Source organism: Aquarana catesbeiana, linkage group LG02, assembly GCF_042186555.1.
Source record: "Aquarana catesbeiana isolate 2022-GZ linkage group LG02, ASM4218655v1, whole genome shotgun sequence".
NCBI lineage: Eukaryota > Metazoa > Chordata > Amphibia > Anura > Ranidae > Aquarana > Aquarana catesbeiana.
In genome coordinates, this window is record NC_133325.1 from 362,081,377 (window position 1) to 362,095,112 (window position 13,736).

Genomic DNA, 13,736 nt, shown 5'->3' on the forward strand with positions numbered 1-13,736 from the left:
CAAGAAGATCAACAAGTTTGTGGCAAGAACAAAGGATCCTCTTGCATGCGGGACAGATGCGTTGGTGATTCCGTGGCAACAATTCTCACTGATTTATGCATTCCCTCCTATTCTGCTACTGGTGGCCCCAGCTTGGCCCAGGAGAGCTTGGTATGCAGAAATAGTAAGGATGACAGTAGGTTCCCTGTGGACCCTACCATCACATCCAGACCTTTTATCACAAGGTCCAGTGTTCCATCCTTACAAACGCTAAATTTGACGGTTTGGCTATTGGAACCCACGTTTTGAAGAATCGTGGGCTTTCAGGTCCTGTGATCTCTACCTTGATCAATGCAAGGAAGCCAGCTTCCAGAGTAATTTATCATAGAGTCTGGAAGACTTATGTATCATGGTGTGAAGCCAGGGGTTGGCATCCCAGAAAATATGTAATAGGTAGAATTCTTGACTTTTTACAAATGGGATTAGAAATTAAGCTGGCCTTGAGTACCATCAAGGGCCAGGTCTCAGCCTTATCAGTATTATTTCAACGTCCACTTGCTTCACATTCTTTGGTCTGAAAATTTATGCAGGGGGTAACGCGTCTTAATCCTCCGGTTAAGGCGCCCCTAAACCCCTGGGACTTGAATTTGGTTCTGTCAGTTTTACAGAAACAGCCTTTTGAACCAATACATCAAATTCCCTTGGTCTTGTTGACAAGAAAGTTAATTTTTCTGGTAGCCATTTCTTCTGCTAGAAGAGTATCAGAATTAGCAGCTCTTTCCTGTAAAGAGCCTTATTTAATCATGCACAAGGATAGAGTGGTATTGCGTCCTCATCCTAGCTTTCTGCCGAAAGCAGTTTCAGATTTTCATTAAAAAACCAAGATATTGTTCTACCTTCCTTTTTTTCTAGATCCCTGTTCTACGAAAGAAAGGTCGCTACATTCTTTGGATGTAGTAAGAGCAGTCAAAGCCTATCTGGAAGCAACTGCTCAAATTCGCAAAACGGTTGTTTTGTTCGTGTTGCCAGAAGGTCCCAATAGAGGACAGGCAGCGTAAAAGTCTACCATTTCAAAATGGATTCGACAAATGATTATTCAAGCTTACGGTTTGAAACAGAAAATTCCACCTTTTCAAATCAAGGCAAACTCCACAAGGGCTATTAGTGCTTCTTGGGCGGTGCATCACCGGGCCTCTATGGCTGAAATCTGCAAGGCCGCAACCTGGTCTTCAGTCCATACATTCACCAGATTTTATCAGGTGGATGTGGGAAGGCATGAGGATTTCGCCTTTGGGCGTAGTGTGCTGCAGGCAGCGGTACGAGGTCCTCAGGTCTGATTACACCCTACTTTGTGTGGTCCCCTCAAATCGCATTGCCCTGGGACATCCCATCAGTAATTACTGAGGCTCTGTGTCCCGTGATGTACGAGAAAGAAAATAGGATTTTTATAACAGCTTACCTGTAAAATCCTTTTCTTTTGATGTACATCACGGGACACAGAGGTCCCGCCCCTCTTCTAATACACTTATATTGCTTTGCTACAAAACTGAGGTATCCCCAGTAAGGGGAGGGGTTATATAGGGGGTTGAACTTCCTGTCTAGGGTGTGCCAGTGTCCAATCACCTAGTGATACCCTATAACCCATCAGTAATTACTGAGGCTCTGTGTCCCGTGATGTACCTCAAAAGAAAAGGATTTTACAGGTAAGCTGTTATAAAAATCCTATTTTTTGCCATAGACAAAATCCTGAACTATATGTAATTGAGTGTTTTGTTATATATTATACCTGTGTGCTGGTTGTACAATGTTTTTGTTGTACATAAACACCATATTACAACAGTGGTATATAATATTGAGCAGCTTTCAAATGCCTTAGCATTTTTTTAATGATTACTACTTTAATTTATGCTTAATATCTTAATGCTGTTGTCTTGTTAGGTCGTCCTCCCCCTAGAGGATCAAAAACTACATCTGGTGATCAGGCCAAACCAATGGCTCCACTGGATAGGGTCTATCAAGAAATTGCCATTCTGAAGAAGCTGGATCATATTAATATTGTCAGATTGATTGAGGTGGGTTTGAATAGGCTATCAGTGTTATTGCTTTATCCTTGGTATGCTCAGATTTTGTATGAGCCAAGTAGTTTGGTCAGTGCATCTTTTTCTAAAATTATTTAATACAGCTCCTTCATCCACACATAGAATTATATGCTCAGTATTTTAAACTAGTTCAAACATATTGACATGAAGATTTTTAAAAGATCCTAGGATCCAAATACTTCTACATATCTTAAAAGTTCTCTTATCCAAGGAATGTGTTGGCTATGTAAGTTTATACTGTCAGAATTACCAAGGTAACAAGCAGTGAAACATCCTTAGTATGGACTTGAGGAATTTTCTGGGGAACCTCTTCCCACATTTGGGAATATACTTTACTGACAGGCCTACATTGTAGTTTGGTTTCAGCTAGCAGAAAAGTAATATCCATATTTATTTTGAGATCAAACTGTTGAAAAAAAAATGCAAGTTAGGCTTCAAGGTTTATTCATATTCGTTCCTTGTCTCTTATGGATTTTTGTTTTCTGTCAAGCTCTTTACTGGTTTTATCAGCATGATAGAATTTGGTCTTTTCCCTAATCCATTAAACACTTATACTATTTGGACTTCTTTCTTTAAGGGGAACTAAACTCATGAAGCTTCCCCACCCCCCAGTGTTAATTTGTTGACGAAAACATTTTAGTCAGCGGCATGTTTCCAGTGACAAATTACCCACGTGAACTTCTGGTTTCCTTGGAGCTCCGCTTGACTGTCCAGAGTACTGTGTGCATTAAAGACCTCCTCAAACCACTGTCCAGAGCACTGTGCAGCATTTACTGGCCTCCTGACTGTTCAGAGCACTGTGTGCATTACAGGCCTCCTCAGACCACCATGCAGAGCACTGTCCAGCATTTACAGGCCTCCCAACCGTCCAGAGTACTGTGTGCATTACAGGCCTCCTCAGACCACCATCCAGAGCACTGTGCAGCATGACAGGCTTCCTCAGACCACAGTTCATTGCACTGTGCATTACATTAGCTTGTTCAAACCTTAATACTATAATTAATAATATGATACTGGATTTTTTTTTCCTCCAGAAGTATATGAGTTTGGAAGTTCTAGAGAAATTTTTAAATAATGCATTACAATTTAACTAAACCCATTAGCTTTTAGCCAACTAAAACAATTTTAGCCAACTAAAATGTACTGGAGATTTTGGTAGATTTTTAGTGGTTTCTCTGCAGCTGTAATTCCCTATTTACTTACCTTGCTTGTTCTGCACTGTCACAAGTGTGCCATGATCATCAGCAGCTGCACTGGTTAACATAAGCAACTACAGGCAATTCTGTCACTAGCTCCAAGTAATTTTCAAAAAATAAATTGCTCAACATTTAAGCTACAGATCACTTGGAATAGCAGAAACTCTTACATTTCATTGATTACTTTTTTGTATGTACAAAGTTGCTAAGGAAATTAATTACATAGCTGCCACTAATTGCAACTACAAAATCAAGTTTAGCTAGCGCCCTCCTTATACTAACAGTGAAAATAGAATCTCCCAGTTGTTGCTGTCCCCCACTTGCCAGCTTTATTGCAGTTTAAGAACCTTGTTGTAGACATATGGATCCACAAAATGTATTTTTTTTTCTGCCTGCCTATTTTCAAGATAATTTTATGTAAGTTCAATCTTATGATTATTTATGTTAAAACATTTATTGTTCTGCACCATCCAGTGCACTTTGATTTTATGCTCCATTTCTTACTATTGAGTATTGCTGTATAAATATTTAACGCCAAGCTTGCAATGATCTTTCAAGGCTTGACCCTGGCTTTCCTGGAATCCCTTGAAGTGGTTTAAAACCAGTGAGTTCATCTAGTTTGATTTTGGCCTTGTTTTCTGGGTCGTTTTTTTGCTGTGGAATGAAGTTGAATCCAGTGAGATGCATTGATGTTACTGCACCATGATGATCTGCCTGTATATCTTAACAGTAAGGAGGCCATGACTTTTGATCAGATCACCAATTCTGCTTAAAGAAATTCTTACCCAAACCTACAGGGAATCCATGTATTGTTTGCCAGATTGTGAAATTGTCTTCTGCTAAAGACAAAAATTAAAAATGTTGACTCTTTAGTTCAGAAAACCTACTTCCAATTTTCTGTACCCCAGTTTTTGTGTTGCGTGACTTTAGCTCAACTGTGAAGAATTGTCTTTGGCTGGAGCAATTCTATGAAGACCACTTCTAAAAAGACTTCTTCAGACATTTTTTGGTGGTCGCTGGCAGTTCTCAGCTTATAGTAGTGCTGAACATTTTTTTGGTTTCAAAGGGGATTGAGCTTAATGTAGTTAATTTGCTGCATCCAGTTTATGTAGCCCATAAACACCAAAAAAGAAAATAAGTGAGCGCCTGACATCAGCTGGCACTCAAGGTGACTCTACAAGCCTTGTATACAAAGTATAAAACCCAAAACAAAGTGCAGCGCTCAAAATAAAGTGTTCCAACAATAACCTTAAAAAAGTCTTTCAAAAGTCTAATGTAACTAAAATTTTAAGATCCTACAAAATGGGAAGAATAATTCACCTTGTGTAAAAAAGGGGTGCTGCTACTCCACCACCCTTATGCACTCTCCAGAAATCAGTTAGATACCCCTATGAAAGCAACGGTGGCGGTGTGGAAATGCGTATCCTTATATTTTAACAACCAAGACACTGCTTCCCCGTATACCCCGCTATGGGGTAACCCTCAATGCCGCATTTCCAATCTGTCCCGAGCCCACAGGTCTGGGCCAGGTACGAAGTTCGGACATTGCGCCGTATTTTCAATGAGGGACACCTCCTTCCATTCACAGAACTGAAACGAAAATACCAACTCCCCCCTTGGATGTTCTTCAGGTACATGCAGCTTAGGCATGCTGCCCGAGTGCAATTCCCCAATGGGATCGAACTCGTAGTCCACTCGGTTGAATCCCTGCTTATGGCCACTTACATAGACCGGACCTTGTCCTCTATTTACTTTAGACTTACATGTAAAGACACCTCCAAAATGCTCCAACTATTTACTAAATGGCAACTAGACATCCCGGCCCTGACTGAGGAGCACTGGACAGAGGGACTACAGCAATGCATTCCACTTATGATTTCGGCGAAAGACCGATTTGTGCAGTTGAAGTTTCTGCATAGAGTGTACTATACCCCGCATAGACTGTCCATCATCTACCCAAGGGTGGAGAATACATGCCCTAAATGCAGGCAGTCGGTGGGAACCTTTCTTCAGGCCTGTCTGGTCGTGCCCTGTTCTTCATTTTTGGCTTGGCGCGCTCAAATAAATGCGGTATTACCACTGTATAAAATCACCTATATGGGCCGGAACTGCGCCCAGAAGTTCGTCAAAATATGGGCGGCTTGGGTGGGAAGCTAGACACCTTACGATATGAAAGAGTTGCTGTGTTCTCCCTATGGCGATTAGTTGACTGGTGGCAGCTAAGTGAACCTTGCCCCTCCCCATTAGAGCCATGGATGTCTTGGGGTATCAACAACTCCCAAATAGTAACAGGTTTGGCCCTCTCACCTATGCTGCTTTCCCCCTCCTTTTGTTTTCTCTTTTTTCCTCGAGGCTCCAGATGACACTCCCCTGATTACTTCCCTGTGGGACTACTGCCCCTTCCCCCCACCTCCTTGCCCTTCCTTTTTTCCCTTCCTTTTCCCTCCCCCCCCCCCCCACCCTTCCCTTTTTCCCTTCCTTTTCCCTCCCCCCTCCTTCCCACCTTTCACTTATAAAGGGATCCTGGGGTTTGATGTTGGTCCCTCTGTGTATGAGCTATACTGGTTTATATGATGTTTACTGTTTGAGTTAGACTTAAATATCGTTCATATCTTGGTGAATCTGGATGGTAACCTAGTTATGATGGTTCATTGCTTATTTTATTTTCTGTGACTATACCAACACAATTTGTGTATCCTGTTCAACTGAGACTCTGTATACTGTATGTGTATTGTATTAACAAGTGTACTATGCAGTTGCTTCAATAATCATTCCTCATGTTAAAAAAAAAAATATGATTGTCCCTTGCCCAGTTATATTTCCTCTACACAGCTGTTCGAATCAGTTAAATTAGAAGCAGAACTTGTTTTTTCATTTTTGATTGAGTGAAGGTTATAACCCCTGTCAGTTTTTTTGCCATCTCTGTCCCATTGGGGAAACTGTCCTTCACTTTCTGTCTCAGAGCCGAAAAAGGAAGTGAGAGGAAATCCTTCGAAAGCGAGGTAATCCTGGAGTGTCACCAGATCTAGCGTCTCCATTGGAAGATTTCCCCTGTATTACTGTTCTGGTGTCAACCCAAAATGTGGGATTTTTTTTTTTTCTTTCAATGGTAACTGTAAATGGGCCAAAAAGAGAGTGTGAATTTCCATAAGAACATGGGCATAGACTGTAATAAAAACCTGACACTTTGTCTTTAGTTACACTTCAGTTTCTTTGGTCCATCCTAGAGACTACATCATGCATCATTAGCACTATACTTAATCACTTGGCAATACTGCTGCAAGGATCTCTCATTGGTTAAAGTGTCTGCAAACCTAAATTAACATCAGCTAATTATTATTTTCAAATACGAATATAAAGTCTGCCATGAATGCCCTTTATTCCTATTCTCTATTAGTAACCATAAGTTACCAGCAGCCTTAGCTTCCTGAATTGTTGTGGCAAAGAAATCACAGGGCGTTTCCCGGTTTGTTCATTGTGTCATCCAGCCTGCCCCCTGTATCCGTGTATGAGATGCCATTCTGATGTATGGTGTTCAGTACACTATAGTAGCCAGCATGTGAATACATCTAGCTGTGGGTTGGCATCCTGTATGGATTATTGTTTTCAATACATCATGATTCTGCTAGGTCTGACAGAGCTGGTCTGAGAGAGGGGCACCTAGCGATAATGTAACCATGAATAAAAAAGGTATTTAGAGGCCATTTGGAAGATTATTTAAATGATTACAGTTTAACCTGTGTTTTTTTTTATCCTGTGCAAACAGGATCAGTTATTCTAGTACATGCATGAATTCCAGGGTTTGCACTTATATTTCTTCATTAAAATATTGTCAGATTAAAACTCTTGTTCATTTAATCATTGTGTTTTTTTTTTTTTTTTTAGGTACTGGATGATCCAGCTGAAGATAATTTATACATGGGTAAGGAATACATTTCTTATTTCTACTTTGTATGCTATTCTCGAAGAGCAATTTGAGTTAATAAGTGAAAGCAGTCCGCTACCACTGTTATCAGGTTAGCACGCTTAACTGTACTAAAATCAGAAAATTCACTCGATTTACCAACTCGAGATCTATGCATTCCCTACATCCAGATTTCAGAGAGACCGTAACAAAGTCAGTAGGAGGGTAGTGGCAATTTACCTTCTAGAGCCGTGCTATGTAACTTTCTATCTGTTTGCAATTCCATTAGAATTACAAAGCAGGTGGTTATGGGAAAATGCTTTATACACTTCTTTTTTGTCCATTGAGGAACTCCAGAATGAATCTTTAGTCAGGTTTACTGCTACATACAGGAGGTTTGGATACTGTTTGATAGTGTCCTGAGAAGTTGGACACCTTTTCTTCAGCTCTACTGTAAAAATTCAAACTATTTTTGATAGCCATCTTTTCTTTGTGGATTTTTTTCCTCCAGTGACTTTAATCAAGATTCCTATATCACTGCTTGAGCTGGTCTCTAGAAGCTATCCAGATCAGCATTTCCTCAACTTAGCTTTGGAGACTGTACCTAGACTCTGCTGGACTGGATGTGTAGGGCAATCCTGGAATGTGCTCTTCAGGTACTGGGTTATGTATTGTGGTGCTTTCCAGACCTGAGTGTACTTGGCACCGCAGCGTTTTCCAGGTCCAGACTTAAGTCCCAGCAGTCTACCTCTGAAGAGACTTTTTTTGAGGCACCACAGTCTCCCACAGTCACCTCAAATTCACAGGGGGCATTTCAAACCTTATTGATGCAGTACGTAGTAGCCTGCCTTTGGAAGATCAGCGTTCTACTTTGTGAACTGAAAACACCATGAAGGTTCCTGATCCCTTCCTGAAAGTGTGTCTGACCTTTTTACTTCTGAGAGGGAATTTGCAAATCAGTGGTCGGTTTCCACTGTGGATACACCAGTGACCCACCTTAACCAGTTGATTGGATGAGGGCTTGCTCAACTTTCTGGTTTTATTGACCACCAGCTAAAAATTCTCCCTAAACCTTAGTTTGAATGTATTGGTCTTGAAATCCCTCCCATTTTGACAGTAAATTGAATCTGCCAAATCTGTCAAACTGTCAGAAGGGGTGATTTCCCTTTAAAAGGGATCCCCGCACCACCACCAGGATAAACCCCTGTTTCTAGAGACTTGTGCTTGAGTTGTGATGACTTGTTACAAGTATCTGAACTAGTGTCTTGCATAGGGCAGATGTCCATACAGGAGCTGACTCCCACTCACAAAAGGCTAAAAAAACAGAGGTCCGCTAACTAATTAAGCATGAAGATACGTTGCTACTTTCATTACTGTGGGGCCGATTATGCATCCAGATGAACAGATTTTTTAATAGTTTGCCATCTTGGAAATTGGGTGCAGAGGACACCCCTTTTATCCAACAGGTCCTTTGTCTCAGACACCTTCTTCAGTTGCTCGTTATCATCTCTCTTGTGCTACTGCACAAAACAACGCAACTTCCCCAGTCTCTCATTTCCCCACATGCCAAGAGCCCTTACCTCTGTTTAAATGTAGGCTCCAGTTTTGTAGTTTCACCTGATTATGGCACTCATTTCCTTCCTCGTGACAATCCTTTGTCCTTGGGTACTGGTAAATCTCACGTGATACATAGTACCACTCAGCCTCCCTCCTCTCCAGAGGGACTATGTGACCTACAAGGTTAACCAGGACCAGTTTTGGTTGTCCCCCTCCCTAGATATGGACCTGGCCTCTCAACATTCTTTGGAGGCACTTAAAGGATATCTTTAGGTTTGTTCACTTCTAAATTCCAGCTCCCCTATGTACCAATATAGACTAAACAACAAAAGGGATTCCCTAGTGGTGGACTTTTTAGGCACATACAAAAAAACATAAAAAAAGAATATATAGTACAAATATAATTTATTGAGTAGAAACAGTAAAAACATAACAATAATATAGCATCTATTGTTTGGAATGTGAATCAGACAGTTTTACATTAGTATGTATACAGGGAAGTTTGAAACAGTACTCTTGCACCCGACGCGTTTCAGAGTAAATTAGCCTCCTTCCTCAAGTGTGGGTGTAAATTAGAGACAGTTCTATACTAGAAAAAATATAATGAAAAGGCAAAAGTGAGCATTTAAGTACAAATATATGTGAAAATGTCATAGTGTACTGTCTTTTACACTTACTTATGTACCAATATAGCATCAATGTACGTTTTCCATTTTATTTATTCTACACACGCTTAAAAACACTTCTCCATTACTTCTGCCTTACTTCCTGGACAGACTATAGGTCATGGCACAGGAAGGAATTGACCAGCTGACCTCATTGGCACGCACCCTGCATCATCTACCCTCCTACATACCACCCATTTCCAGGTGCACGTCTTTTAAATGAAATACAATCCGTCAGTGATCATTCTTCTCACTAAATACATGGGCATCTTTTTTTTCTTTTTTTTTTTCCTACCCTAATTTTAATCTTGCGTAGATCGTTCATTTGGCATTTTGAAGTGTGCAGGAAATAAGAGATGAGATAAGCGCCTATGTGGATAGAGCTGTAGTATTGAAAACAGGAGAAGTAGAAGTGTGTCCTAGGTTCTGTAAAGTTCACCCTACACTATACAACCTGATTATACAGTCTCCTGTAGATCTACCATCAACTCTGTTGTGCAAGGGCCTGTGTGATTGGATACAGAGTGATTGGCTAGATAAGTGTTTCCTGCTATTATATAAATTTGGTAAATCTAAAAGATTGTACAATCAGTTTGTATAGCATATGGCCACCTTTATACACCTAAAATTACTAGTTGCGCTTTCAGTGTCATTGTTTAAGGATACACCAAACACAGAAGCAAGGACACATTTTGCCATGTGAAAAAACGAGTGACAAATGCTGCAAAACGTGCGGTAAAAAACGCGCAACCCACAACACGCCGAAATGTCCCATGAGCCACATGTAGCACAGCTGCTTGAAATCAACAGGTTTCCCTATGCATGTCATGGAGAAAAACAAGCCAAAAAACTTGCTCTCCCACTATGATAGATGTGAATAGGGCCTGAAAGTAAAAGTTGTGTGTTTACACAAGAACAATGAGGCTATATTTACATCTGCGTGTTTCCTTGGTTTTCAGAAATGCTCTGCACCAAAAATCACACTAAAAGACGCACCAAGCTCTGCTGTAAAGAAATTTCAGAAACTTCTTTGGGGCGATTGTTGTGTGTTCAAGTGGATGGGCTACCCTATGCGTGATCTACTTTTTGAAAGTATCGATTCCCCCCCGCTGAGACCACGTCTTGTGGAAGGGAATTTCACATCCTTGCCGCTCTTGGATCTACATTCATATCTTTGAAAAGGCCATGGGATGATTAAATAATAATTTTTCCATAAGAATGAATGCAGCTGGGAGACTTTCACTAAAACCTAGAAAAATATATTTTTCAAAATATAAAAATGTGAAGCTGCGAAATTTACCATCATCCAGTGGCGTATCATCCATAGGTGCAGGATGTTTACAGAACATGGCCTGTGACCCACACTGCTCTCATGGATGATCCCTGTTTGACAGTCGGGATTGATCGGTGCTACAAGGAGACAGTTACAAGCACCGATATTCCTGTATAGCTTTCAATGAAGAAGCTGACAGCCTCTTCTCCTCCTCTCCCTCCCATGGCTGCCCACTGAAAAGCTATACAGGGAGATACGTGTGTTCCTCCTCCGCCCCCCGTGTGTTCCTCCTCCGCCCCCCGTGTGTTCCTCCTCCGCCCCCCGTGTGTTCCTCCTCCGCCCCCCGTGTGTTCCTCCTCCGCCCCCCGTGTGTTCCTCTTCCGGCCACCCCCCGTGTGCTCCTCCTCCGGCCACCCCCCGTGTGCTCCTCCTCCGGCCACCCCCCGTGTGCTCCTCCTCCGGCCACCCCCCGTGTGCTCCTCCTCCGGCCACCCCCCGTGTGCTCCTCCTCCGGCCACCCCCCGTGTGCTCCTCTTCCGCCCACCCCCCGTGTGCTCCTCCTCCGCCCACCCCTGTGATGCTCCTTTTTCCGCCCACCCCCGTGTGCTCCTCCTCCTATCTAAAAAATAATTAGATAGTAAACATAAAAAAAATCTGACACTGTCCATTGCTCTACAGACCTAGTCCATTGCCTTACTGACACCATCTACTGGCCGCCAAAAATTATTTTGAAAAACAAAACAATAAAAATAAAGAACTACTGACACCACTGCCCTACCGACACCATCCTGCACATACTACCCACTGCCATACACTCCGCACTCCTCACCTGCACATACTACACACCTCCATACACTCTGCACTCCTCTCCTGTACATACTTACCCATCTCCATACACTCCGCACTCCTCTCCTGCACTAATTACCCACTGCCATACACTCCATACTCCTCACCTGAACATACTACCCACCTCCATACACTTCACACTCCTCTCCTGCACATACTACCCACCTCCATACACTCCACACTCCTCACCTGCACATACTACCCACCTCCATACACTCTGCACTCTCATCTGCACATACTACACTCCTCCATACACTTTGCACTCCTCTCCCTGCACATACTATCCACCTCCATACACTCCGCACTCCTCTCCTGCACATGCTACCCACCTCCCATACGCTCAGCTCTCCTCTCATGCACATACTACCCGCCACCATACACTCCATACTCCTCTTCTGCACATACTACCCACCGCCATACACTCCACTCCTGCACATATTACCCACTACTATACACTCCATACTCCTCACCTGAAATAGGTGTATATAAATTCAGCGCTGATTGATAAGCGGGCACAAAAGAGTAAATGCAAGCAGGCACTAAGGCTAATTCAAATAATACCTCAAAGACGTAAATAATAAAAACAGTGCTGCGCAAATATAAGTCCTTAAATCAACATATATAAGGTGTGATGACAGGGTTGGAAGACAAGGACCACCAGTGAGCAATGCAGGCTGAAACCAATATCTGAGTGGTGACTAAGATCCCTCCACCGGACATGGATGGCCCCTCACCTTAGATACTCGACCTGAAACAGGTCACACAGCATATATAACATATCCTGGATGGATCGATCCTTAATGATGATGGTATCTCCTTCACTTCCCAGCACTCAGCATAAAGACGGATGGTGCATATGTAATAAAAAGGCAAACAACATAGTGCTCTCCGTAGCTACTTTATTAAAATAATTAAAAGATGAATGTAACACTCACAGATACCGGCACTCAGATCCGAGAGCCAGCTAGAAGGCGTGTGATCGTCTCTGCCAGTGGCCGCGGGTGACGTCATGCGTAAGGGGGTAAGGAGCGCATGACGTCACCCACGGCCATTGGCAGAGACGATTACACGCCTTCTAGCCGGCTCTCGGATCTGAGTGCCGGTATCTGTGAGTGTTACATTCATCTTTTAATTATTTTAATAAAGTAGCTACGGAGAGCACTATGTTGTTTGCCTTTTTATTACATATGCACCATCCATCTTTATGCTGAGTGCTGGGAAGTGAAGGAGATACCATCATCATTAAGGATTGATCCATCCAGGATATGTTATATATGCTGTGTGACCTGTTTCAGGTCGAGTATCTAAGGTGAGGGGCCATCCATGTCCGGTGGAGGGATCTTAGTCACTATTCAGATATTGGTTTCAGCCTGCATTGCTCACTGGTGGTCCCTGTCTTCCAACCCTGTCATCACACCTTATATATGTTGATTTAAGGACTTATATTTGCGCAGCATTGTTTTTATTATATACTCCTCACCTGCACTTACTGCCCACCTACATACACACCGCACTCCTCTCTTACATATACTACCCACCTCCCATACACTCCGCTCTCCTCTCCTACACATACTACCCGCCACCATACACTCCATACTCCTCTTCTGCACATACTGCCCACTGCCATACACTCCTCTCCTGCACATACTGCCCACTGCTATACACTCCACACTCCTCTCCTGCACATACTACCCACTGCCGTAGACGCCGCACTGTACATTCCTTACTTAACATTACCATATTCTGCACTATGTAAGTCATCTCAGACTCTACAGTGCTACGTGCGCCACTTTCTTTTTTTTTTTTTTTTTTTTTTTTTTTTTACAATGCCTAGGGCCCACTTTTTATCTTGCACACAGGCTCACAGATTTCATGATACGCCCCTGTCATCATCACTAGCCAACCAAGAAAAAAAAAATTATGAATGCTGCTTCAAAATGCTGACAAAAAACTTGTTTGCTTTCATCAGTGTTCTAAACTACATTATAGCCAGGGCTTTTGGAATGTCCATCTCCACTGACCTAAAGTGCCTGACTAGTAATAAATATATCAGGGGTTGCAGGCTAGATTGCTGGAAATTCTTTTTTTTGCATATAATCTTGCCACATAATTTGAACTGGTGCTTTGTCTCTGTTTTGTATTAGGGCTCATTTACACTTGCTTCGGCTTCAACAAACATTAAGGGCTAGTTTACACTTGCTTCGGACATGCTTTGTT

At 42.2% G+C, this 13,736-nt stretch overlaps 1 protein-coding gene across 7 annotated transcripts in view; it reads left to right on the forward strand.

Moving 5' to 3' along the window:
• Nucleotides 1-13,736, forward strand: part of CAMKK1 (calcium/calmodulin dependent protein kinase kinase 1) — a 382,369-nt gene that overhangs the window by 212,554 nt on the left and 156,079 nt on the right. For all 7 annotated transcript variants that reach the window (XM_073615054.1, XM_073615060.1, XM_073615058.1 and 4 more), the window contains 2 exons: nucleotides 1,918-2,051; nucleotides 7,160-7,196. In XM_073615054.1, the coding sequence (XP_073471155.1) occupies nucleotides 1,918-2,051; nucleotides 7,160-7,196 (171 nt within the window). The remainder of the gene's footprint in view (nucleotides 1-1,917; nucleotides 2,052-7,159; nucleotides 7,197-13,736) is intronic.